At 42.4% G+C, this 24,043-nt stretch overlaps 1 protein-coding gene across 1 annotated transcript in view; it reads right to left on the bottom strand.

Annotated features, from left to right (window-relative positions):
• The window catches only part of LOC135196955 (uncharacterized), a 158,330-nt gene that overhangs the window by 113,804 nt on the left and 20,483 nt on the right, over positions 1–24,043 (bottom strand). Inside the window, exon 2 of the mRNA XM_064223805.1 lies at positions 21,554–22,807. Within this exon, the coding sequence (XP_064079875.1) occupies positions 21,554–22,480 (927 nt within the window). The 5' untranslated portion in view covers positions 22,481–22,807. The remainder of the gene's footprint in view (positions 1–21,553; positions 22,808–24,043) is intronic.

Genomic DNA, 24,043 nt, shown 5'->3' with positions numbered 1-24,043 from the left:
CTCCGCACGGGACATCCAGGTCTGGTACCATGAGACGTGTACCATATGTTACGATCTGGTGAGCCACTTTTTAGACGGGGTAGTATTCCATCTCCGGTAGCTGGTCCGCATCTGTTATAGTGCTTAAGTTTTCTATCAATCACTCTAACTTAAGGAAAATTCAAGGGCCTTGTAGCCCCTATAAGTTTAAGTTATGCTTAAGTTAGCTTTAGTTTTAAGTTATTCTTAAATCTAATCAATACCCTCTCTTCCAGGCGCCGGCAGTGAGGGATACCGCACTGGCAACCCTGCGGGCCTGGGTCGGGCGGTTTCGGGAAGAACGCCGCCAAGGGTATGCCCTACATTCCTGGAGAAAAGGTTGGCGGTACTAATCTTCCCCGGAGGCAAGGCGACAGGATACGTCGACCCAGTAGAGGCGGCCCCGACTATCGCCTTCATCCAGCAACAGCTGGCTGCCTCATTGACTGACCAAGGCCAGGACATCTCCCTCGGAAGTCGCGACGTTGGATATTAATGTAGAACCTATGGTAGGTGTAGACGACCTGTTGGTCGAGGTAGGTAAGGTGGACACCCAAGGGATACCCTTGGGCGTAACTGTTTCTTCTACTCCTGCAACCTCTCCATCCTTCCAAGGCTTTACGGTGATGAATTGTATACTCCTCCTGACGCTTCGGTTAGACCCAAGGTCAAGGTCAAGCAGTGAAATTCTTGACAAAGACGTCGTCGTCGTCTAAGAAGACGGCTTCGGCGTCATCCTCCTCTCGTAAGTCTCCCGGCTAGGAATCCCGGAGCAGACAGATCTAAAGCTTCTGGGTCCGGCTCTAAGTCCTCGAGAGTAAATCCTCCAGAGAGAGATCTCACACTCCGGCAGAGTCGTCAGTTTCCGCTACCCTTGGGTTCCAATTCAGAGCCACCCCTCCACCTCCGCAGCAGCTCTGGCTTTGGACTCCAATGCTGGCCTGTTACAACAGGTGGGCGACCTGGTTGGGTCTCTAAAGAGTAGCATGGAACAAATGATCTCTCGGTTGTCGGATAGGATTACTTCTCAAGACTCCATTATAGCCGGACTGAGCCAAGCTCCTCTAGCCTCTCCTCCACCTTTCAATGCAGGTGGAGCCCAGCTTCCCCCGTATGACTCTCTACCTCCGTTCTCGATGAACAACCCGTGGAGAGTAGCGTCATACGCCCCCTTCCAAGACGGACTCATTTCTATACCGGAATTTGGAACTCGAAGGATAGAGGACTTCGAGTTCTACCCGGAAGACCTTCAGCTCCGTTCATCGGCTACGCAAGGCTCACCGCCTCAGCCATGATTCGAGATGATAGGGTACCAAAGGAGACAGTCCTCTATTCACGTGACCAGGCTCAGAGAGAATGGCTCAGGTGTTTTAGAGGACATGGATTGTTCTAATACGAAAATCCAACCTTTCAAGAGTCCCTTTACGATCTTCACGATGGATGAGAGTACCCCGCTCCCTTTCCTGACAAAGATCGCGACGTCTACCATTCCAGCGGCCCAGAAGGGGGACCCCATGCCTCAACTGAAAGGAAGCAGATCCTACATCTCCGTTACTTCCTTCAGCCGGAGAATTATGGGAAGACTTACCGACACCTTCTCAGCTGGCAAACTGCAAACCGGACTGTGCTATGGAGCAGTTTGGTGAAAAGCTACCCAGCTTCCAGATAGCCTTATTCAGCTGAATTTGACGCTAAATCGCGATTAGCCAGATCGTTAATTCTATGGCTATGAACCAGGTGGCCACCATAGCCTATGGTTCAGAGCCGCTTTTCAAACTTATGACCAAATCCCTGACTCAAACGGTACAGTCAGATATGTTTGAGTTTGCCACTGCTAGGAACGAATTGTAGGAAGCATGTCCTACAAGAGCACCATTCGGCACGAGCCGAATAGGTTACTCTCGTCGAACATCTGGGGAGCAGATCTCTTCCCAGAAGCAATGGTGAAGGAAGTCCAGTCAGAGGCTACGAGGTTGAACCAGAGCCTTAAGGACCGTTGGGGCCTTACGGCTAAGAGGAGGCAAGATCCAGCAGCTAGAGGTAAGGGCAAAGGAAACCCAGACGTTTCCAGCCCTACCAGAAAAAGCAGCCACGCTTTTCTCAGCAAGTTCCGGCGGTTCCCTTAGTGCAAACCAGCCCAGCCTTCCACTTCAAAGGCTCAATCACAGCCAATTTACGTAATCTCCCCTCAGCCTCAGAGCCCTCCCACCTCTTACGCCATCTCTCCAGCTTACAATCAAGCCTTCGAGAGTCAATCTTCACAGAAGTATGACCGCTCGGGTAAGGGAGCAGAGGTAAGCGTTCCTTTCGTGGGAGAGGATCGGGAGGTCCCTTTAATAGGGGAAAACACTTCAGAGGAGGCCGAGCAGGTTACCAGAACCAATGAGAACTTCAGGTAGGAGGGAGGCTGTTTCACTTTCGCCACCGGTGGAACTTCAGCAAGTGGGCTCAGAGCATTGTGTCAAAAGGCCTGGGTTGGAGCTGGTTAACGAACCACCCCCCATCCAGGCCTTTCCGTCAACTTCCTTCCAAAGAACTGACGGAGTATGCGGAGGATCTCCTTCAGAAAGGAGCTATAGCGAGAGTCAAAAGATTAAAATTTCAAGGTCGCTTGTTCAGCGTGCCAAAGAAAGGCTCACAAAAAAGAAGAGTAATCTTAGACTTGTCCCGCTTAAACTTAGCCATTCGCTGCGACAAGTTCAAGATGCTCACGATCTCACAGGTGCGGACCTTACTTCCCCGTGGGGCCGTCACCACCTCTATCGATCTTACAGACGCTTACTATCATATCCCTATTGCAAGACACTTCCGTCCTTATCTAGGCTTCAAGATAGGAGACCAGACATTCTCCTTCAAGGTAGTTCCTTTCGGGCTCAACGTAGACCCCAGAGTGTTTACGAAGCTGGAGGAAGTAGTTGTTCAACAACTCAGATCGCAAGGGGTTATGGTAGTAGCGTATCTCGACGATTGGTTGATCTGGGCTTCAAACAGTCGAGGAATGCAACAAAGCAACACTGAAAGTGATTCAGTTCCTGGAATATCTAGGCTTCAAGATAAACAGGACCAAGTCAAGACTCACTCCAGAGTCAAACTTTCAGTGGCTAGGCATTCAATGGAATCTATCCTCCCATACTCTGTCGATTCCATCGTCCAAGAGGAAGGAAATAGCGAAGTCAGTCAAGCAATTTCTGAGTCACAAACTGGCTTCAAGAAGGTCTCAGGAAAGGATCCTGGGTTCTCTCCGTTTGCATCAGTGACGAACATCCTAATGAAAGCCAAACTGAAAGACCTAACCAGAATCTGGCGCTCACGAGCAAATATCAGGTCAGGGACAAATTGTCCTCAGTCCCTCTGATTCTAAAGAATCGACTTCGGCCGTGGGCGAAAGTCAAGAACCTATCAGTGTCAGTGCCCCTTCAGTTTCCTTCCTCCAGGGATCACTATTCCACACAGACGCTTCATTAAGCGGTTGGGGAGGATATTCCCAGTTCAAAAGGTTCAGGGAACGTGGTCACCTCAGTTCCGTCAGTTCCATATAAACGTACTGGAGGCAATGGCACTGTTCTTGACTCTAAAAGGTTACGTCCGCCAAAGTACTCCCACATAAAGCTAGTCCTGGACAGCGCAGTGGTAGTACATTGTATAAACAGAGGAGGCTCCAAGTCACGTCATCTAAACCATGTCATGGTAGCCATATTCTCCCTGGCGGACAAGTTCAGTTGGCATCTCTCCTCCACCCATAGCTGGAGTGAGAAACGTCATAGCAAGATGCTCTATCCCGATCAGTACCTCTAGAGTCGGAATGGGTCACTGGACAACAGTTCGTTCCAATGGATTCTTCAGAGAGTTCCAGGTCTACAGGTAGATCTCTTCGCATCCCAAGCGAACCACAAACTCCCGTGTTATGTGGCCCCCAACCTGGACCCTCTGGCCTATGCCACGGACGCCCTGGCTCTAGATTGGACAACTGGGAGATAAGATTTATGTCTTTCCTCCGGTGAATCTTCTCATGAAAGTGTTAAACAAACTCAGGACATTCAAGGGTCAAGTGGCTCTAGTAGCCCCAGACTGGCCGAAGAGCAATTGGTACCCTCTCATCCTGGAACTGGGTCTCCGCCCTCTTCGGATCCCCAATCCCAAGCTCTCCCAGTCAGTACAAACGAAGACTGTGTTCGCTTCCTCAGGGATTCTCAAAACCCTAACTTTATGGATTTCATGAAGTTTTGCAGCGAAAAGGTATGCGAATATTGACCCTCAGAATATTCTCTTCTTGGAATCAGATAAGAGAGATTCAACTTTGAGAACAGTATGATGCTGCTGTCAAAAGTTAGCAACCTTCCTGAAAGAATCAGATATTAAGATCATGACAATCAATTCAGCTATATCCTTTTTCAGATCCTTAGGTTTGAAAAAGCTTAGCAGCTAGCACAATTACGACAAACAAGTCGCCTTGAAAAGATTTTTCAATTTGGGTTCAACATAGACTTGACAGATTTCCTAATTCTCGTCTATTCCCAAGGCCTGTGCTAGACTTAGACCTTCTGTAAGGCCTACGTCAGTATCATGGTTCTTAAACGATGTTCTAAAACTGGCTTCAGAAAACCAATAATGACACATGCTCATTTATAATGCTTTTAAGAAAAACCTATTTTTATTAAGCTTGGCCTCAGGAGCTAGAATTTCAGAACTGTCGGCTTTATCCAGAGATCCGGATCATATTCAGTTCCTTCCCACAGGGGAAGTGCTACTTTCACCGGAACGTAGCTTTTTTAGCTAAGAATGAAGATCCTTTGATGAGGTGGGAACCATGGAAGGTACTACCCCTTCCACAAGATATATCTCTTTGCCCAGTTTCAACTTTACGAGCCTTTCTATCTAGGACCTCCTCATCCTCATCGGGTCCTCTCTTTAGGAGAGAAAAAGGTGGTACTTTATCTATTAAAGGCATCAGGCAACAATCCTGTACTTCATTAAACAAGCCAATCCTGACTCTTTCCCAAAAGCACATGATGTCAGGGCAGTAGCCACCTCAATTAACTATTTCCAACATATGAACTTCGATGAGTTGAAAAAGTATACTGGATGGAAATCACTGACAGTGTTCAAACGTCATTACTTAAAGTCTTTGGAAGCCCTGAATTTTCAGCAGTTGCAGCGGGTAACATAGTTTCCCCTGACTCTGACTAATCCTTAGTAGAAGATTCAGTCCTCCTTTCTACCTGCCTCACCCAACAGTTTCGTCTATTCCTGCCTTGTTCATTTACGATCACCTTGTGTCTTAGCTGCTTTGATGATGATATAGTGGGTGTCCCTTATTTTTTTGCTAGGGACACTCACATTTGTGATGATTACTGATCTCGTGGATGTCATCTCCTTATTTTTATGCTAGGAGATACATCTTATTATAATGGTTACGGGTTTTGTATATTAAGTCATATACATTCTTTTATATTTTATTATTGTTGAGTTTGTTTTATTCAACTTGTATATTAATTGCTTTAGATTGTTTTGATACATAAGCTTTACACAGATACCATTGTTGTACATATATGATATTTCTCCTGTATATATGTATATTACCTTAAGTTAAGAAATATTATTAGCATTAAGTATAATTAAGTAATATTTCTATTTTGTATCACTGTGTATATGTACTTTATTAGCATTATATTGAATTTATTTTTATTTATCTTTTATTTGAGACCCTTTATATTTTTGTTGAATTTCTTTACAATCTTGTCTATTTCTCTGGTACGATTTTGCGCAGCGACAACGAGCTGAGCCCAGAAAAGGGATTTTGACGTAGGAAAAATCTATTTCTGGGCGATTGGCTCGTGTCGCCAGCGAAATCCCGCCCTACCCATCCCATCGCCAGATTGTCTGCTAACTTCAGGATGGCCACCAGAGGCGCAGCAGTCGGCAGCATGGGATGGAGTAGTAGTAGTAGGTGCTGCCCACTCTGTGGGTCGGCTCCCCTCTTGGGGGATTTTGTAGTGGGAGAATTCTATTGGCATTTGGCTCGTGGTAGTGGTCTCACTCGCCATAGTGTTCATACCGACACTCTCTGGGATGGGGGGTGAGCGAGTCGTTATACTGACCTTTTCTTTATTTATTTATTCTCTGGTAATGTGTGTTAGTACATTTACCCTAGAAATAATAGATTAAAGGATATTTCGCTGGCGACACGAGCCAATCGCCCAGAAATAGATTTTTTCCTTACGTCAAAAATCCCTTTTTTGGACTTCAACTAATATTTTCTTTTTATCCAAGGAACTTGATTCCTTGGTTGTTTCTGGAGCATGAGCATCCTCACTGTTGGCTTCACTCTTTTTACATTTTTTATGGGGTTTGGAAATCTCCATACTTTGTGCAGGTGGAGAAGAGGATGAATGGGTTCTTACTCTCTTTGGACCTTTAGTTTGTCCTTGTTCCATTCTTTAAGGGTTTCCTGTTGCAGAGATAGGACAGACAAAGGGAAGGTCTCACCAATTGAAGATGATTCTATATAAGTAGGCACATCTTCCTTAAAGGGAGGGGGCTTCAACCCTAGCAGGCTGAGCACCTACATCAGATGACTGGGTCTTAGTTTCATCAGTTCTTGCTTTTACAGCAGGTAAAGGTGCTACATTGTTGACTTGAATTTTTATTGGGGCTATGGAATTCAAGAGCCATGGGCATTGATCTTTGTCTGACCAATTAATTTTTTAGCTAACTAATGCTTATATGTTCGGCATTAGCTTTACATACAGCTGCCTCTTCATATCTATATTGGCTGTACTATTTATTGGATAGGGTATGATCCTGTTACCAATGAATATATTTTGGTTGTTTCAAACAAGGACCATGTTCAGGGACTGATCAATTACTATAAATTTTATTTTTTCTGCAGAATCTGGATGGATGACCGAATTGAAAACAGTTATAGCAGTGCAAAGGTTATGATGAAAATGGTTCAACTTTGATCCGTTCATTCCCAAAATTGACGTAAGATAGTACATCAGAGTCCTCAAAAGTTAAAAAGACCATATTTGCCTTTGGAATTTTTCTTACCTTCCCTACAGAAGTTGGACTAATTTCTAATATTTCACTTTCCCTCAATTCACAAAGGCCTCTATCAAATACTATCCTTTTCCATAAATGAAATTCATGTGTGGTCTAATTTCTTTTATTGAGTCATCTTTCTTTAACTTCTTCAGTGTCAGCATATATGACTGGGTCTTTAGTCTGGCGTAAATAAGGCCACTGCCTTTACCAAACCTTGAGATGTTACCCATATCAATACATCCAACCTTTTTTTGAAGGTTTCTGCTAAGTTTGTAATAACTGTAATATTCCATTCAAGGAGCTACTACCAACCACATTGGAAGTTTGGGAATTCTTTCTACAGCGGCATTTGTCCTCCAAATTCGGTTGAGCCACTTGTACCCATTGAGACGGTCTGTAAACATCTATGTTTTTAAAGGTCTTGTCAGAAAGTGCTCCTTTGAGAGTCGATTTCCAAAATTTGAAATTATTAATATTGCTGTTGGCTTCGAGCGCAGCTTCATGTTTTCCAAAAGTCACCCATACTTCCCATTTTCCTTCATTTTCATTAAAGTTCACTCTTAACATTACATTTTTTAAAAAGTAAATTGTATTTTTCCTAGCTTACAAATCTGAGATCCTTTGCATAAGGAAGAACTATTTTATGGCGAAGCTGGAACATGGCCATTAAATTCTTGAACAATGTAGTTAGGCAATAACTACCATCTGGTAGGCAGGTAGACCCACCTGCCCGCATGTAAACACTCCACTTTGCCTTTCAGCACAGGTTTCAGATTGAGGGGTGACATGAAATGGGCATAAATGTTAAGGACCTAAGGTTTGTATAGTTAGGAAAAATACAATTTACTTTAATAAACTGTGATTTATTCCTATACGATATACAAACCCTTGGTCCTTTACATTAGGAAGGCTCACTGATTGGTGGGGGGAATCTGAGTGAGCTTCTAGAACTGACTGGAGTTTAGCATACCTGGGCTATTCCTCCTGGTTGTAAGAGCGAGGAGGAGTGGCCTGCCTCTGACAGTATAAGAGCTGCATGATCAAGAGTCAGACTTCTGGGCCTTTTCAAAATGACTGAGGAATCATAACTCATCCGAAAATGGGCTGGGAAGAATAATGAGAGTCGGGGGGATTAATGCAAAGTTTTGGGATGGGTCTGCATTACTGCCAGTCTCATTCCTTCCCTTGCTAAAGGAAGGAGTGGGATTGCTTATATGATTCTGACAAGAAAAATAAAAAGGAAACTCCATGTGTAGGCTTACTGTATCAAACCCTGACCAGCATGTGTAAGTTCAAGTCCTGTCCTCAATCTGAAGGAAGCGGAGTAGAAGGACGAGGAGGGGGAAGTCACTCTCACATCCTTCTCATCTCTAGAAATGCACACCATAGGTGAGATGCAATTTGTCCTCTTGAAGGAGTCAGGTAAGCAGATACAAGTTGCTGAGCATCCACCACTGGTCCAAAGAAAAAGGAGTTCCAAGGCACTGTGGGCCTTCCCCAAGGAAGAAAGATATAAGTGAGGTCCTAATGAGATTGCATCTAGCTTTCAGTCCAACATATTCTTGGGAGTGTGATGAAAGTACCAAGCCAATTGCACTGTTTGCTCTCTGAGAGAGCACACATTTGACATAGCCACCTGCGGAGGAGTTCCTCACGATCTGGTAGGACTCGGAGGAGGACATGTCATTAGACATTTCTGCATTGGGGGTCAGCAGTAGAAAAAGAAATCGACACTCAATGAAAGATGTTGATCCTCCTTAGGTACAACAACATACCAATAGGACAAAGTAATGATTGATCTGGATCAACCAATACAAAGTCCAATAGCTGGAGATCATGAAGGATTCCCACTCATCAATAGATGCTGAATGATTGCACATCTGAGACAGTCACAACATGACAACCACCTTTTGAAGGGTGATGTTGAGAATGAACTATGCAAGTCGTCTGTCTTCTTCGCCAATACTGAAGGGAGACGAGACGCGGTCCTGGAAATCAAAACACTGTCTAATGATTCTTGCTAGGTATAAGCACGCTAGATACGAGTCAAATGCCTTCTAGAGATTAAGGTCCCTGTGTTGGCAAGACAGAGAAGTTTCTCATCAATAGTTGAATCTCAACTAAGAAAAAACAATACTACTTTAGTGAATGACTAAGGTGAATGTGGACCTAAGTCTTCACTGTTGAATCAGAGAGGAGTGAATTCTCACAATTCTGATCAAAGAAAAAGTCCCATTGATGACACCAATCAGTGAAGATGGCTTTAATCCCTGGCATGTTACAATGGACTGAAGAAGTTATTCTGCTATTTCATTGCTGCTTAGCAAGAAAGTCTATGCTTGCAACGAAAGTGGGAAGTTTTTAGTCATGAAAACACAGGGATTGTAATGCCTGAAGAACCGCTTCTTGTGAGTTGGATCAGGGAGGAACTCTTCTATTTATCCTGGAAGCAGAGCTAGTAAATCGGGGAACAGGCGAAGTCTTCCCCGGTGGTTACATCTAGCTGTCGTCTCCTGACGTCACGGCAGAATTTGAAATTCGCGGTAGCACTAATGGTTTGACAGGTGATCCCTCTACTCCCACCCTCTACCGGGTACCAGGAACCATTCCAACAATAAATCAGAAGTTTCATGCCTTCCTGTCCATATGAGGGGAGGAGGGCGGGCTTCGTTATGTAACCACCGGGTAAGTATAAGTGAAACTTTATATTATTATAAAAATGTCATTTTCACTTAAATAACTTACCCGGTGGTTACATCTAGCTGATTGACACATTTAGGTGGTGGGACAATGGCAGCTAAAATAACAACTGTTGGAATTATCTGAAGATATAGGTTCCTTACCTTTAAAGACCGCTGACTCAGTGGTTACTGCCTCTGTAGTCTGCTGGCCTTTATTGTACCGACAGGATATATGGATCCGTGTGCCGGACACAATAATAAGTACTTGCCGTTGTGGACGTGACCGCAACGGACAAGACTATAATGCCCCTGCTCAGGGCGCAGTACAAATCACCACAAAATACAATGAAAAACGAGGGATCACCACAACCGGTTAAGAAATACACCAAGACATTAAAAGACTGAAAGATACTCCAAAAAACTCCCTGTATCTTCAGACAACCTTAAAATACAAAACCATAATCAAGGAGAAAAGTTAGTGAGGATGGGATACATCCTTCTCTCCCTCACCCAATACCGTGTCAGTCACAATGAATGGCCCCAATGTACTGCAATTCTCATATGTGGTTTGCAAATCTGTCAGATGATGAGATGCGAAGACAGAATTGCTTCTCCAATATGTAGATTTAATAATGTCTTTCAAAGACAGATTACGTCTAAAGGCCATAGACATAGACACTGCTCTAATTTCATGAGCTTTGACTCTAAACTCTTTGATATCTGAGTCCTGACATTGCCCGTGTGCCTCAGAAATCAAATTCCTTAAAAAGAAGGAGAGCGCATTTTTAGAAAGAGGACGAGAAGGATCTTTCACTGAACAACACAGGTTATCACTCTTACCTCTTATACCTTTGGTCCTTTGCACATAATGTCTAAGTGCTCTCACTGGACAGAGAAGACATTCAGGCTCATTAGGCCCCACTAACTCCGAAATGTTCTTTATAGAGAAAGAACGAGGCCAAGGACGTGAGGGGTTTTCATTCTTAGCCAAAAAACCCAGCATTGATGAGCAAATGGCATTGCCCTTAGCAAATCCAACTCTCTTATCAATAGCATGCAGCTCACTAATTCTTCTAGCTGATGCTAAAGCACAAAGAAAAAGTGTCTTTCTAGTCAGATCTCTAAAAGAACTGGAGAAGATCGGTTCGAATCTATCGGACATCAGCCATTTAAGAACTACATCCAGGTTCCAAGCTACTGTTCTTGACTCCTTTGTCTTGGTCGTATCAAAGGAACGAATCAGGTCTGAGAGGTCTTGATTATTAGAAATGTCTAATCCTCGATGTCTGAACACAGAAGACAACATAGCTCTATAACCCCTAATCGTCTGGGTAGAAAGCTTCTTATTCTCACGAAGAAAAAGAAGGAAGTTAGCTAACTGAGCTATAGAGGTCTTAGAAGACAAAATTCCTTCTTCTTTGCACCAAGCTCTGAATTGGACCCACTTAGCTTGGTACACTCGATCAGAGGATTCTCTTCTGGGTCTAGCAATAGCCCTTGAAGCTCTCTTTGAAAATCCTCTCTTTCTGAGGAGATGCTCAACAGTCTGAAGGCAACTATTCGAAGAGCGGACAAGTTGTGATGGAACCTCAGAAAGTGGGGCTGTCTGAGTAGATCCTTCCTTAACGGTAACTCGGAAAGTCCGTCAACAGCTGTAGTAGGTCCGGAAACCATTCCCTGGCTGGCCAAAAGGGGGCTATCAGAGTCATCCTGACGTTCTGATGACCTCTGAACTTTGTCAGAACTAGTCTTAGCATTTTGAAAGGCGGAAAGGCATAAAGATCTAGATTTGACCAGTCCAGAAACATGGCATCCACTGTAAACGCCTCCTCGTCTGGAACTGGGGAGCAATACAGTGGTAGACGAGCTATCTTGTTCGTGGCGAAGAGATCCAACTGAGGACATCCCCAAATCCCCCAAAGCTTCTTGCATATTTGAGGATGTAGAGTCCACTCTGTGGAGAGGACTTGTCCTCTCCTGCTGTGAATCTCCACCTTTACATTCTTCGAGCCTTGAATAAATCTTGTGCTCAAGACAACCTTGTTCTCTTTCGCCCAAATGAGTAGGTCTCTCGCTGCCTCGCATAGAGAGAACGAGTGTGTCCCCCCCTGTTTTTTTATGTAAGAGAGAGCCGTGGTGTTGTCTGCTTGAACCAGCACTACTTTCCCTCTTACCTCTGTCTGGAAGTGCATTAGAGCCAAATGAATCGCCTTCAACTCTTTCAGATTTATGTGCCAGCTTCTCTGATGAATCTGCCAAAGTCCCGACACTTCCTTTCTCCCCAGAGTAGCTCCCCACCCTTTGTCCGATGCATCTGACAAGAGCGTAAGGTTGGGGCTCAACTGGCTTAGAGACAAGCCTTCCTCTAGCCTTCCTTCTGATTTCCACCAAAGGAGGTCCTGCTTGATTCCTTCCGAGATGGGGAACACGAAGGAGTCTGGGAACTTCTTCCTTTGCCACTTCTGTTTCAAGTAAAATTGAAGCGGTCTCATGTTGAGCCTGCCCAGACTTACGAATTGTTCTATCGAGGCCAAGGTTCCTAAAAGGCTCATCCACTGATTCGCCGAGCAAGTTTGTCTGACGAGAAATTCGTCTATCTTGTTCAGGCAAGAGTCGATCCTTTGGCGAGACGGAAAAGCCTGAAAAAGAACTGAATTCAGTCTCACTCCTAAATAAACTATCTCCTGAGAAGGAGTGAGACACGACTTGTCCTTGTTGACTAACAAACCTAGGCTGTCCGTCAGCCTTAAAGTCTTTTGTAGGTCCTCTCCACACTTCTGTCTGGAACTTGCCCTGAGAAGCCAATCGTCTAGATACATTGAGATTCGTATCCCGTCCAGATGAAGCCACTTTGCTACTGACGACAGAACTCTGGTGAACACTTGTGGAGCTGTCGACAGGCCAAAGCAGAGGGCCCTGAACTGATAAATGCGGCCCTGGAACACGAATCTCAGGAATCTTCTCGATTCCGAATGAATCAGAATATGAAAATAGGCGTCCTGAAGGTCTATGGAAACCATCCAATCTCCTGAATGAAGTGCTTCTTATACCGACTGGGTCGTTTCCATAGAAAACTTTGTCTTCAGGACAAAGACGTTCAGGGCACTGACGTTCAGGGCACTGACGTCCAACACCGGTCTCCAACCCCCCGTGGCCTTCTTTACCAGGAAAAGGCGATTGTAAAATCCTGGTTCCTGAGGAGAGTCCACTAACTCTATGGCCCTCTTTGCCAGTAAGGCGAGAACTTCTTGATGGAGGGCGGCAAATTTTTCGGAGTTCTCCGAGTAAGCTGATAAATTTACAGGAAATTCTGTGAGAGGGGGGTGCTTGATGAACGGAATGGTGTATCCTTCCTTCAGGACCTGGACCGTCCAAGGATCCGCTCCGAGATGAAACCAGGTCTGCCAGAAAAGGTGTAATCTGGCTCCTACTGCTGTGTGGAGGACTACGGGCCTACTTCTTGATGGAAGAGGGAGTGGTTTTAGACGAGGCTCTACCTCTCCCACGAAACCTGGAGAAAGATCGACCGGGAGCTCTCCCTCGAAATGGTTTAGGAGCTTCCGTGGAGGGAGCACTCCGAGAAGCAGAAAGAACCGGAGCTATCTTCCTGGGCTTCTTCACTGACTGTGATAAAAGATCCTGGGTCGCTTTCTGTGTTAAAGATTGAGCGATCTTGCTCACAATCTCTTGCGGAAAAAGGTGCTTCTTGTCCAAAGGAGAGAAGAGCAAGGCAGACTTCTGGTTCGATGAGACCCCTTTCGACAAGAAGGAGCACCAAATCTCTCTCTTCTTCAACACTCCAGAGGCGAAAATGGCAGCGAGCTCCGAAGCTCCATCACAGATGCCTTTATCGATACAATCCAGTACAGAGGCAAAATCCTTCAACTGCTCCTCCGAAAGTCAAAGTGACTTGACTTTCCTGGCCAGCGAAGCAATGGCCCAATCCAGGAAGCTAACAACTTCAAAAACACGGAAAACACTCTTGCAAAGATGATCTAGTTCATTCGCCGAAAAGAAAATCTTAGCCGTATTAAGGGCTGATCTACGAGAAGAGTCCACGATACTAGTAAAGTCTCCCTGAGCGGAGGCAGTCACACCCAGGGAAAAAACTTCTCCAGTGTCATACAAAACACGGCTCCTTGACGAAAGTCTCGAAGGGGAAGACAGAAAACATTTTTCCCGTTCCCTCTTCTCCAAAAGCCAATCGTTAACTTTCTTAATAGCCTTCTTAGCCGAAATCGAGAGGACGAGACGCGTGAACGAGGACGAGGCGTCAGGCTTACTGTCCTTTTTCCACTGCGAACTAGGAGAAACTGGAACGGAAGGCGCAAAAGAATCTCCAAAGTTGTCAATGAGATCGTAAAAGGGATTTTGACGTAGGAAAAATCTATTTCTGGGCGAGGAAGCCGTGTCGCTCCGTGAAATGTGTCCTCTTTAGCACTATTTCTAGTAAAATATTGCTATGATACCAGAGAACTGCTAAATTGGACATGTCAGAAGTCTCTGACTCGCTCACCTAAATAAAAGGTGTCGGTATAGAACTGGGCGAGTGTTAAACACTACCACAGTAACCCCTCCAATTAGCCTTTTCCTCATCAAAAGACCCTGAAAACGGGGAGCCGACCTATAGGTCACACCCAGCTACCCTGTTGAAGGGGACTGCGGCGTCATTCTTATCGATAGCCTCCCAGCGTTGCACGCTTTTTTATAGCTATCTGTTCTTTTTATTGGTTTCGTTATTCTTTTTCGTTATGGATCGTCAATCTGCCTCTTCACCCAAGTTAAGTACTGGTTCGGCCCCATTTTTCTGTATTTAGGGAGTGATTTTGCCTTTCGTTTTGCCTTTGATTTAGGATTTTGTTAGGCGTCTCCTCCCGTAACGAGCGGTAGCGAGCCGCCAGTCCTCGTTCCCTTGTTGTACCAATTTCGAGCGGGCTTCTTTCAGTAATCAGTACCTATATATTTATATTTATATACTCGTAACTTATGGTATTTCAGTATATATTTTCAGTATTTATTTTATTATATCTTGGGTGGCAGTTACTTTTTCGATCTTGTTTGATCTACGTTTATTATGTTCATGATTTCCTGTTTTTCAAGGGGGTCGGCGTTCGTGCACGTTTCTTTGTTTCGTGCTTCATTGTTTATCTATCGTTCCCCCCTTCCCCCTTTTATTTTAGTTTGGTATTTTCCATTCAAGAATTCCCCCTTTTTCTTTTCGTCAGCTTACCGTTTGTTTTCGTTTTGTCGGTGAGCAAGTAATTTTTTTCCTTGTTGCGCCCCAACTCTACCGAGTGGCCTCCATTGCGTTTTATATTTTTCGCCCCTTATTTTCATTACCCCTGTTAAAGCATGTTTTTCCCTTAGCTTTAAGTAATTGATTTTATTTTGTCTATGTATATTTGGGTGTTCGGTCGGCAGCTAGCCTTCATAGGCTTTGCCTGCGTTTTCCTCGTGATCCTTTATTCGCGGGGAATCGCTGGTCACGTGATCGTCCCCCCTTCAGCCCTCCCTCCCTCCCCCTCTCGTGGGACTCCCCGTAGTTGGGTGCCGCTCTCGTTGTTTGTCGCTGACGGCCGGTCCCACCAGCTGAGGGGGAGGTGTAGTGGGTCTCCCAGGACCTTGGGCTGGGGAGTGTCGCTTCTTAGCCGACCGCCTCCGGAGTTGTTAGTCGCACTGCGTTTCAGCCTCGGCTTCCGTGGACTGTTGCGCTCTGCTTCTTTCACTCCCGGAGCTTACATCCATCCGCCTAAAACATTCCCTCTCCGCATAAGGCGGGTTTAGATTCCGGCCGCTCCGAGTCATTGAGGGTTATGTTTTGGACGGAGATACTCTTCCGTAGGCGAGATAGTATATTTGTTATTGTAGTTTTTATTATCATTATTTTTATCTTTATCTTTATTTTTATTTTTATTTTTCTTGCCACGGAACTTGCGAGTTCATGTGGCCGTCCCGGGTTACTTCGTGTACCCCCCTCTCCGGTCATACAGCTCCGGGTATACACAAATGCTTGTCTTTTTCTGTAAGTACTTCTCCTCTTCTTCCAAATCCAAAGCTTCCTTCGACGAAACTGGAGAACATTCCATCTGAAGAGGAATCCTGTTCGGCGAAGTCACACCATAATGCGCCCGAGGCGGGTGCGAGAAAGCAGAGGAAGACGTCTGAGCCTGCACTGAGACGAATCCGGGTGGCTGAGCTGACGGCTGCGTTGGCGGCTGAGGTGGTGGCTGAGGTGGCGCTCGAGCGAGAGCCTGACGTGGCGCCATAGACGGAGTCAAGAAAGGAGTCTGACCAGGCGCCTGAAGCGGCGTCTGAAGAGGGGTCACATGGAGAGTCTGAGCCTGAAGAGGCGACTGAAAAGGAGCCTGCGAAGAGGACTGCACAGTAGTCTGCGGAAGATGTAAGGCGGTCGGGAGCGCATTCGGGGACGAAAGAGACTTGCCAAAATCAAAAGCTCCAAAATCTGCCTAACTTGGCATTCATCTGTTCAAACACCGAAGGTTGAGGATCCACCGACGTAGAAGGCGCGGGAGGAGTAGAAGGATGAGCACAAACACGTCTGGAGCCGCAAAAGTTATCGCTTGAGGAGGCTCTGTGGGGAAGGCTCCGAAGGCGTGTGCGTGTTCGGCTTCTCCACTTCTATGAGAGAAGGGCGATAAATCGAAACCGCCGGAGAAAAAGCTTCAGGCTCCTCCCAAAAACTACAGGAAGGTTCAGCAGCCGCCACTTTCTTGGGAACCGCAGCAGGCGAAACATCGCGAGACCTTTTCAGCGGTCTAGAAGTCTTATGACGCCAACCTCTATAAGAGGAAACATCTGAACTTGAGTCGCTTGACGAAAAACACTTCCTCGCAACACCTTTCCAATGGTGAGCGACAGCATCCTGGGATACGGCTACAGGATTGCTTGAGGGGGCGACTGCTCGGGAGCAGATCCCGCTCGCCTCCATTCGGTTTTCGGCATGCCTCCTCCCAGGATCTGGGGAGTTTGACAGGGGCCTAGACCTAGGAGAAAGAACGGGCCGAACAGCCACCTCCTCCACTACACTTGCACTAAGTAACTTATCACACTTAAGTACCACCTCTTGCACTGTCTCACCCATTTTCTGCATAGTGGTGAGGAAAGAGACAAATTTCGAGTCCATATCGGCTCGTAATACTGACCCGGGATCGGGATCGGGAGATACAGAGTCGAGGGCAGGAGAAACCACTACAGGGTTAATAGGAACAGGATTAACAGAATTCAGAGGAATATCCTGGCTACTCACTGACTTAGAAGAAGATCTCTGTGAAGCCTTTCTGATTCTATCTTTTTCTAACTTTCTCATATACTTTTCCAGTGCCTTCCACTCCTGAGATGTTAGAGACTTACATTCTTTACACGTATTCTCAAAAGAACGTTCACGTCCCCTACAGCTAACACAAGTAGAATGAGGATCAAGTGAAGCTTTAAGAAGTCTAGTCTTACACCCACTACTACACACCCTATACGGAATAGAGCCGGTGTCAGACATCGTGAAAAATCAAAATAATTCCTAAAAAGGACAACAATATCAAAACCAAAATAACTATAGCGCTAGCAAAAAGATCAGTAAACTCGAGGTACATCACTAAGGAGAAAACCAAGATGATCAAATCCAAATTCCAACCCGCAGAGGAACCGTGTTATCGGTTCCGACGGCAGGAAACTTCTGATTTATTGTTGGAATCGTTCCTGGTACCCGGTAGAGGGCGGGAGTAGAGGGATCACTTGTCAAACCATTAGCGCTACCGCGAATTTCAAATTCTGCCGTGACGTCAGGAGACGACAGCTAGATGTAACCATCGGGTAAGTTATATAAGTGAAAATGTATATTAGAAGTACCCAACTCGAATTGTCTGAAGAAAATGATTCTGAATCACTGCAGTGGCTGATAGGTCGGTGCAATGGAGTAGAAGACTACAGTGTTCCCCCATATTCGCTGGGGATGGGTACCAGACACCCCCGTGAATAGTTAGAAATTCCTTTTAAATATGCTTATATCTGCCTATCTTGAAAGTTTAAATACCAAATGTATACTTAATGTATCGTCCTACATCAAATATACCATTGAATTGCTATTATTAATATAATTTCAAAGTCATCTTAAACATTTTACCATTAGAAATATATAAACAGCCAATAACAGAGAGAGAGAAAATGAACTTCTATAGGCAACACTTCTTCCCCTCCCATAAATACATATATCTTTTCCAGAGAAGAAAGAGAAGACTGAACAATTATCTGTTTGTCTGTTTATTAATTCTTTTGCTGAGAGAGAGAGAGAGAGAGAGAGAGAGAGAGAGAGAGAGAGAGAGAGATAGGAGGGAGAGAGAGAGAGAGAGAGAGAGAGGAGAGAGAGATAAAAGAAGGAAGAAATAGAAACACCAAACGTATACCTTATATAACATACTATATCAAATTTACCTTAAATTGTTATCATATTACCGCATTAATCTTAGAGATTGTATTAATATAATTTCAAAGTAGTAATCCTAAACATTAGTACCCTTAAAGGCATATATGTACATACATACGTAGTACTTCTAATACTTGCAGCAGAGAGAGAGAGAGAGAGAGATTGTCCCTACAGTATTTAAAAGAGTGAAATGGAAAGATTATTGTATTTAAAATACTCACACAGGAATTTTGTAATTGCAGTTATAGTATTATTATTATACATATTATAGTATTATTATTGGAAAATATCAATAATAAACTTATTACATACATGTACCATAAAAATTATCTCACCTCAGTAAGAGAGAGAGAGAGAGAGAGAGAGAGAGAGAGAGAGAGAGAGAGAGAGAGAGAGAGAGAGAGAAATTGCATAAAAACCATTAAAATCAGTGACCATTATATGGCACAGTTCCCCTCCCCTCCCCTGTCACATTAATTGACATATTTGGCAGCTTACCGAGCTCTAAGTGTCTCTGGAGTTGAGAGATGGTAGGGAAAAGGATACAGAAAAAGACGAAGGGAAGAATCTTCATTTGACTAGTTAACAGCGCCCTAGACCAGTCAAACGGCGCTGTAATCCCACAATGGAGCAATAAGTAAAATTATATTTATAGTGTACTATAGAATTCACTGTACAGTACATTATAGTATTATAAATACTGTAAAATGAAAAAGCCTACCTTTAATCCTTTGGGTGTCTAGAGTATGTAAAGATATAATAAGGTGTTATACAGTGTACAGTAGTTAGTGTTCACGTTACGATAATTCATCTTACGATAATCCGATTTTACGAGAGACCAAATTACAATAGCCTAACTTTATCCCATCTTCTAGTTAAATAAGTTCAAAAACAGCAAAAAGAGAATAATGAACGTATGGTTTTAATGTTATACTCGTTGCGTAAACGTGTACAATTTCTTTTTCTAAGTAGGTACAACCGAATTGGATAACAACAACATCCGTTTGGCTTGTATTTCAACCATCGTACTATAGTAAACAATTAACGTAGTTGTTATAAATGATGTTATGTAGAATAGGACTAAGATATCTTAATGTAATAACTTTATTCATTATAGATCAAAGATCAATAGGGAAATATACTGTTAAATTTAAACCTAGTTGTAGCTCAATCTGAGAAAACTGGTCAAGCTGCTGATGACCATTATCGTGCATTGGCAACAAGGATAAAAATCCAGTAAACGTTTGCCATCAAACAAAACTAGATAAAATTGACATAAAATCATTTTAATCAAAACTACTGTGCTTGAAAGAACACATTTTACTGTTGGTTTCACACCAAAAAAAGATAAATAGTAATGTAAAGTTTGTATTTTGATGATATAAAAGGAAAAATGCGAACGGAATCACGTAATTGTTTTACTCAATAAACATACTGCCAACGTAATCTGTTAATGAAAAAAAAAAAAATTTAGTTCACAATCACAATGAGACATCAAGTCATATTTCCACCTAAAAACACATATAAGGAAAAACTGGCTTGTCTCATATAAGTCAAGTATCTAGATATTCGTTTATGCCAACTATAGAAGCAAGAAAATTTGCTCAGAATTTCATTAAATATGGCAAAACAAACTTGTAGTCACCATCAGCTGATTTCCAAACCAAATCATTGACCGCTATGTTAGTAGTATTTCATAATACAATAATATGAGAATACATACAATATTACTGGATAGTGAAGTAATGTATAACTTTTTAAAAGATTTATGGATAAGATGCATATTTACTTTTTCTTCTTTGCTTATCTTAATTTTTGCCACTATGCCATCTACATAGCAGTGGCATCTCGAGCTCCTACAGTTCGTACATCAATTTTTTGCTCATGTAACAAAGCAAAAAATTTACCGAATTGCACAGTTATATTTTTTCTATCCCATGGAAAAAACAACCATATTGCAGTGTTGCAAAATTGAATGTATACATGAGTTTTGTCTTTTAAAATCAATTTATGCAACAATTATAAATATAATTTGTTATAAAAACGTAATTCATCGATATAAATTAAAATTTTATTATTCGGGCGTGACTGAACAACCTATTCTCTTCATCATGTGAAGGACTGTTACAAAAACTTCAAATGGACATACGTACTGCAACTGTATCATATTTATGTACAAAAATAAAAAAAATATGCTGTAATACATTTTTCATACACATTTTAAAAATAAAGGCATGAAAACTTATAACAAAAAGCTCAAGTTTCAACAAATATATATATATATATGTATATATATATATATATATATCTATATATATCTATATATATATATATATATATATAGATATATATATATATATATATATATATATATATATATATATATATGTATATATATATAAGTGAATACTGTGATTTTTTAAGCATTATATATATTTTATATATATATATATTATATATATATAATATATATATATATATATATATATATATATATATATATATATATATACAGTGGTACCTTGAGATACGAAATTAATCCGTTCCAAGGCGGCCTCCGTATCATGAGCTTTTCGTATCTTGAACCGCATTTTACATGTAAAATGGCTAATCCATTCCAAGCCCTACAAAAACACCCCAGTAAATTTCATAATAAAGCTAAATTGACCTATATATATATGGGAAGCTTGGTTTTAACCTGTAATCAAATGCCTGAGTTGAAGAGCTCTCTCACCCAGTCAAGGTAGTCCCGATTCCAGGGGGGCCTGTTGGTAGTTGACTACCTTGTCACTGAGTCTTAGTGGCCACTCCAGTTTGTGTTTACAAGCAAAAGCCCCTATGTAAAATATGAAGGTTTTTATTTGTGTAGAAACAAACAAAGCTTCTCACTATACAGTGGACCCCCCTTATTCGTGTTCTCCGGATTTGCGGATTTCTCTCGGGAACGTTTCCCCACATTGTTTGCGGAAAATTCGCACATTCGCAGTATTTTTCTATGAGAAATATCCACAAATTCCTGTTTTTTTTTATCAATTTCATCATAAAATGCACTTTTTGTGATAAAACTATTTAAAAAACTAAGTATCAAAATTTTTAGTGGGCTTTTCTTGAGTTTTAACTAACAAAATAGGCTGGTTTCAGCATTTTTATAGGAGTTCCAGCTATTTGCGGATTCTAACTATTACCGGGGGGGGTCTGGTACGCATCCCACGCGAATACAGGGGGACCACTGTACTTTCATGGTGTCATTAGTAATGATGACTGTATCTTAATATACCCATATACAGTACAGTACCATAACATATGCAAAACACTGAAGGGATAAAGGATTTCATAAAAATCTCCAAAGAAGTAACAATAAAGTCTTACTTACTGGTAACTTAATTTGGTAAATTCTCTTCATGGTTTTCAAATTCTTTTCCTCAGCCTCTGATGATGGAATCTTGCGTTTCTTGCATTCACTTGGGACTAATGTCACATTTTCTATAAGATAAGCATTTTGCTGGGAAAAGTTCCCGATGCCCCAGAATTTTTTGAAAACATTTTCCCGATCTTCAGCAGTCCCTAATTTTAATATACACTTGTTTTTACAAGAACAATCTCTCTCAATATATTGTTTTGCCTTCATATGTTTTCCAGATGCACTAATGTACGCCTCACCTCGATTTCTTCGTGTCTTCCTTTCATATTTTGCATTAATGCCTTCCTTCCTCCTCTTCTTCCTTGTTTCCACAAGAACTTCATTCATTTCAGCACTACCATTACTAATGGTTTCTGGCTGCAAAGTACTTGCTGCCCCACTATCAACTTCAACTGAATTTAAATTCTGAAAAGGCAAAGAACAGCTGTTGTACTTTGCAGATCCCTGAGCATTCATTACATGTGTGGGAGGCACCTGGTGAGTTACTTGAGAATGCACATGTGGCCTTAAAGTAACACAAGGGGAGTCATATGAAAAATATTGGACTTGTGGTGTGGGGACTTGAGGTGCAACATGCGTCACTGTCATGCTGTTAAACACAGCATGGTAAGATTGCATAGGAGCTGGCTGTTGCTGCTGTGCATAACTCAGGGCTAGTACTCCTGTACCTGGGGGAACAGACACAGTAGGCACTTCAACATTCTGAACAGGAACTGGCTGAGCTCCTACTGCCTGAGGGTTACTAACATTATTATTGATGTTGCTAATACTGTTTATGTTACCATAGCCATGTATATGGTGCTGAAATGTATAATTTGTAACATCTACAGCTTGCCCAATGATATGTGACAAGTTAAACTGCATTTGGGGATTCATCATGGATGCTAAAACAGCTGTATTATAGGATGGATATAATACTGCTATACTGTACTGTACTCTATATCTATTGATATTACACAAAAATCAGCCAATAAACAAAGCCTGCTGACTGGGATTCATTTTTGCAGATATAAAAAATGATGAGTTTCATTTTCCGAAATTCCCTATATGAACTCTATCTTAGCAATAAGAGTATTTTACTTTGTTGTTGGTTTCATCACTAAATGACCCATATTTCTTTGACTTGTTCCAGTTACAGTGCAGCTATGTATTATTTTTCTTCATTTCCTTGCCAAGGTCATTCAGCAGTTCTTCAAACATTTATTCCTGAAAAGAAAGACAAAGCAATACCTTAGAAACATACATACTACTATATAAAATTTCCAGTACAATTTAATACACAGTTCATAATTACACCTACCATCACAGTTGGAAAGAGGTTATGTATTTATTTGTGTTTAACTTTTTGCCTATTTGACAGCTTGTTTTTCCAAAAAATATATAAATTACAAAAATCAAATTCATTTTTTAAATGCTTATCTCTCTACTATGATAGCTGAATTCCCTGTGCCAGTGGGGATGACAAAGTGAGACAGCAAAAGAAAATGACATTTCTATAATAAAATGAGATTTTACACATACTTACCAAGTAATTACCTATACCTGAAAGCTCACTACCCGGCAGTCAAATCTTACAAATTTTGTGGTGGCACCACCATCGCTAGTGTAGGTGTATAGGACCTGCCCACTTTTGGGACCGATAAGTACAAAACTGCAGAGAGAACCAATTCGTTTGGCCTGCCATGTCCATCTAAGGGGAGGAAGGAAGGGCTTTAATCATGTAATTACTTGGTAAGTATGTGTAAAATCTAATTTTATTATAAAAATGTCATTTTTACACATGTAACTTACCATGTAATTATCTATAGCTGATTCCACTCTTATGGAGGAGAAAATCATGGACATGACCTACATTGAAGACATTATATGTATAGTAATGACTCAATATGGGAATACTTCAAGTATTTATCAAATACTTATTGTACCTTACCTGGCAAGAAAGCGTTGCAGATGAATACTGCCTCTGGTCGTTGCTCTCTTAACCTGTAGAAGGTGTGGAAGTTTTGGCCAATGACCGCCCCTACTTTAGTGGGAAATAACTCCTCAGTCATGGAGGTTTACCGATGACTGGTAAAAGTTATTTATTGATGTCCTTGCCCTGGGCTTAGACAGATAAAACTCAACAAACACACCTACACCATAAAAAACTACCACTGATACCCTACCATAAGACTGGTAAGTACTCTGGGTAACAAGTATCCCCAGGCTTCCCAAAACTCAACACCATCAACCAAGACAACAGAGGACAGTAAAGGGACAGTTAGCCCCCTATGCTTCCTCCCCTAACACCATGCCAGCCACCGACAATGGACCCAACATAGAGCAATTCTCATAAACAGCTTTTAAATCTTTAAGATGTCCTCTAATCTTTTCTGTTCTCCTTACATAGTAGCGTAACGCTCTCACTGGGCAAAGAAGACACTCTTCCTCCTCTGGTCCTAT

Source organism: Macrobrachium nipponense, chromosome 18 (genome assembly GCF_015104395.2).
Source record: "Macrobrachium nipponense isolate FS-2020 chromosome 18, ASM1510439v2, whole genome shotgun sequence".
Classification (NCBI taxonomy): Eukaryota; Metazoa; Arthropoda; class Malacostraca; order Decapoda; family Palaemonidae; genus Macrobrachium; species Macrobrachium nipponense.
The sequence above is the reverse complement of the archived record's forward strand: the minus strand, read 5'-3'. Positions and strand labels throughout refer to the sequence as shown.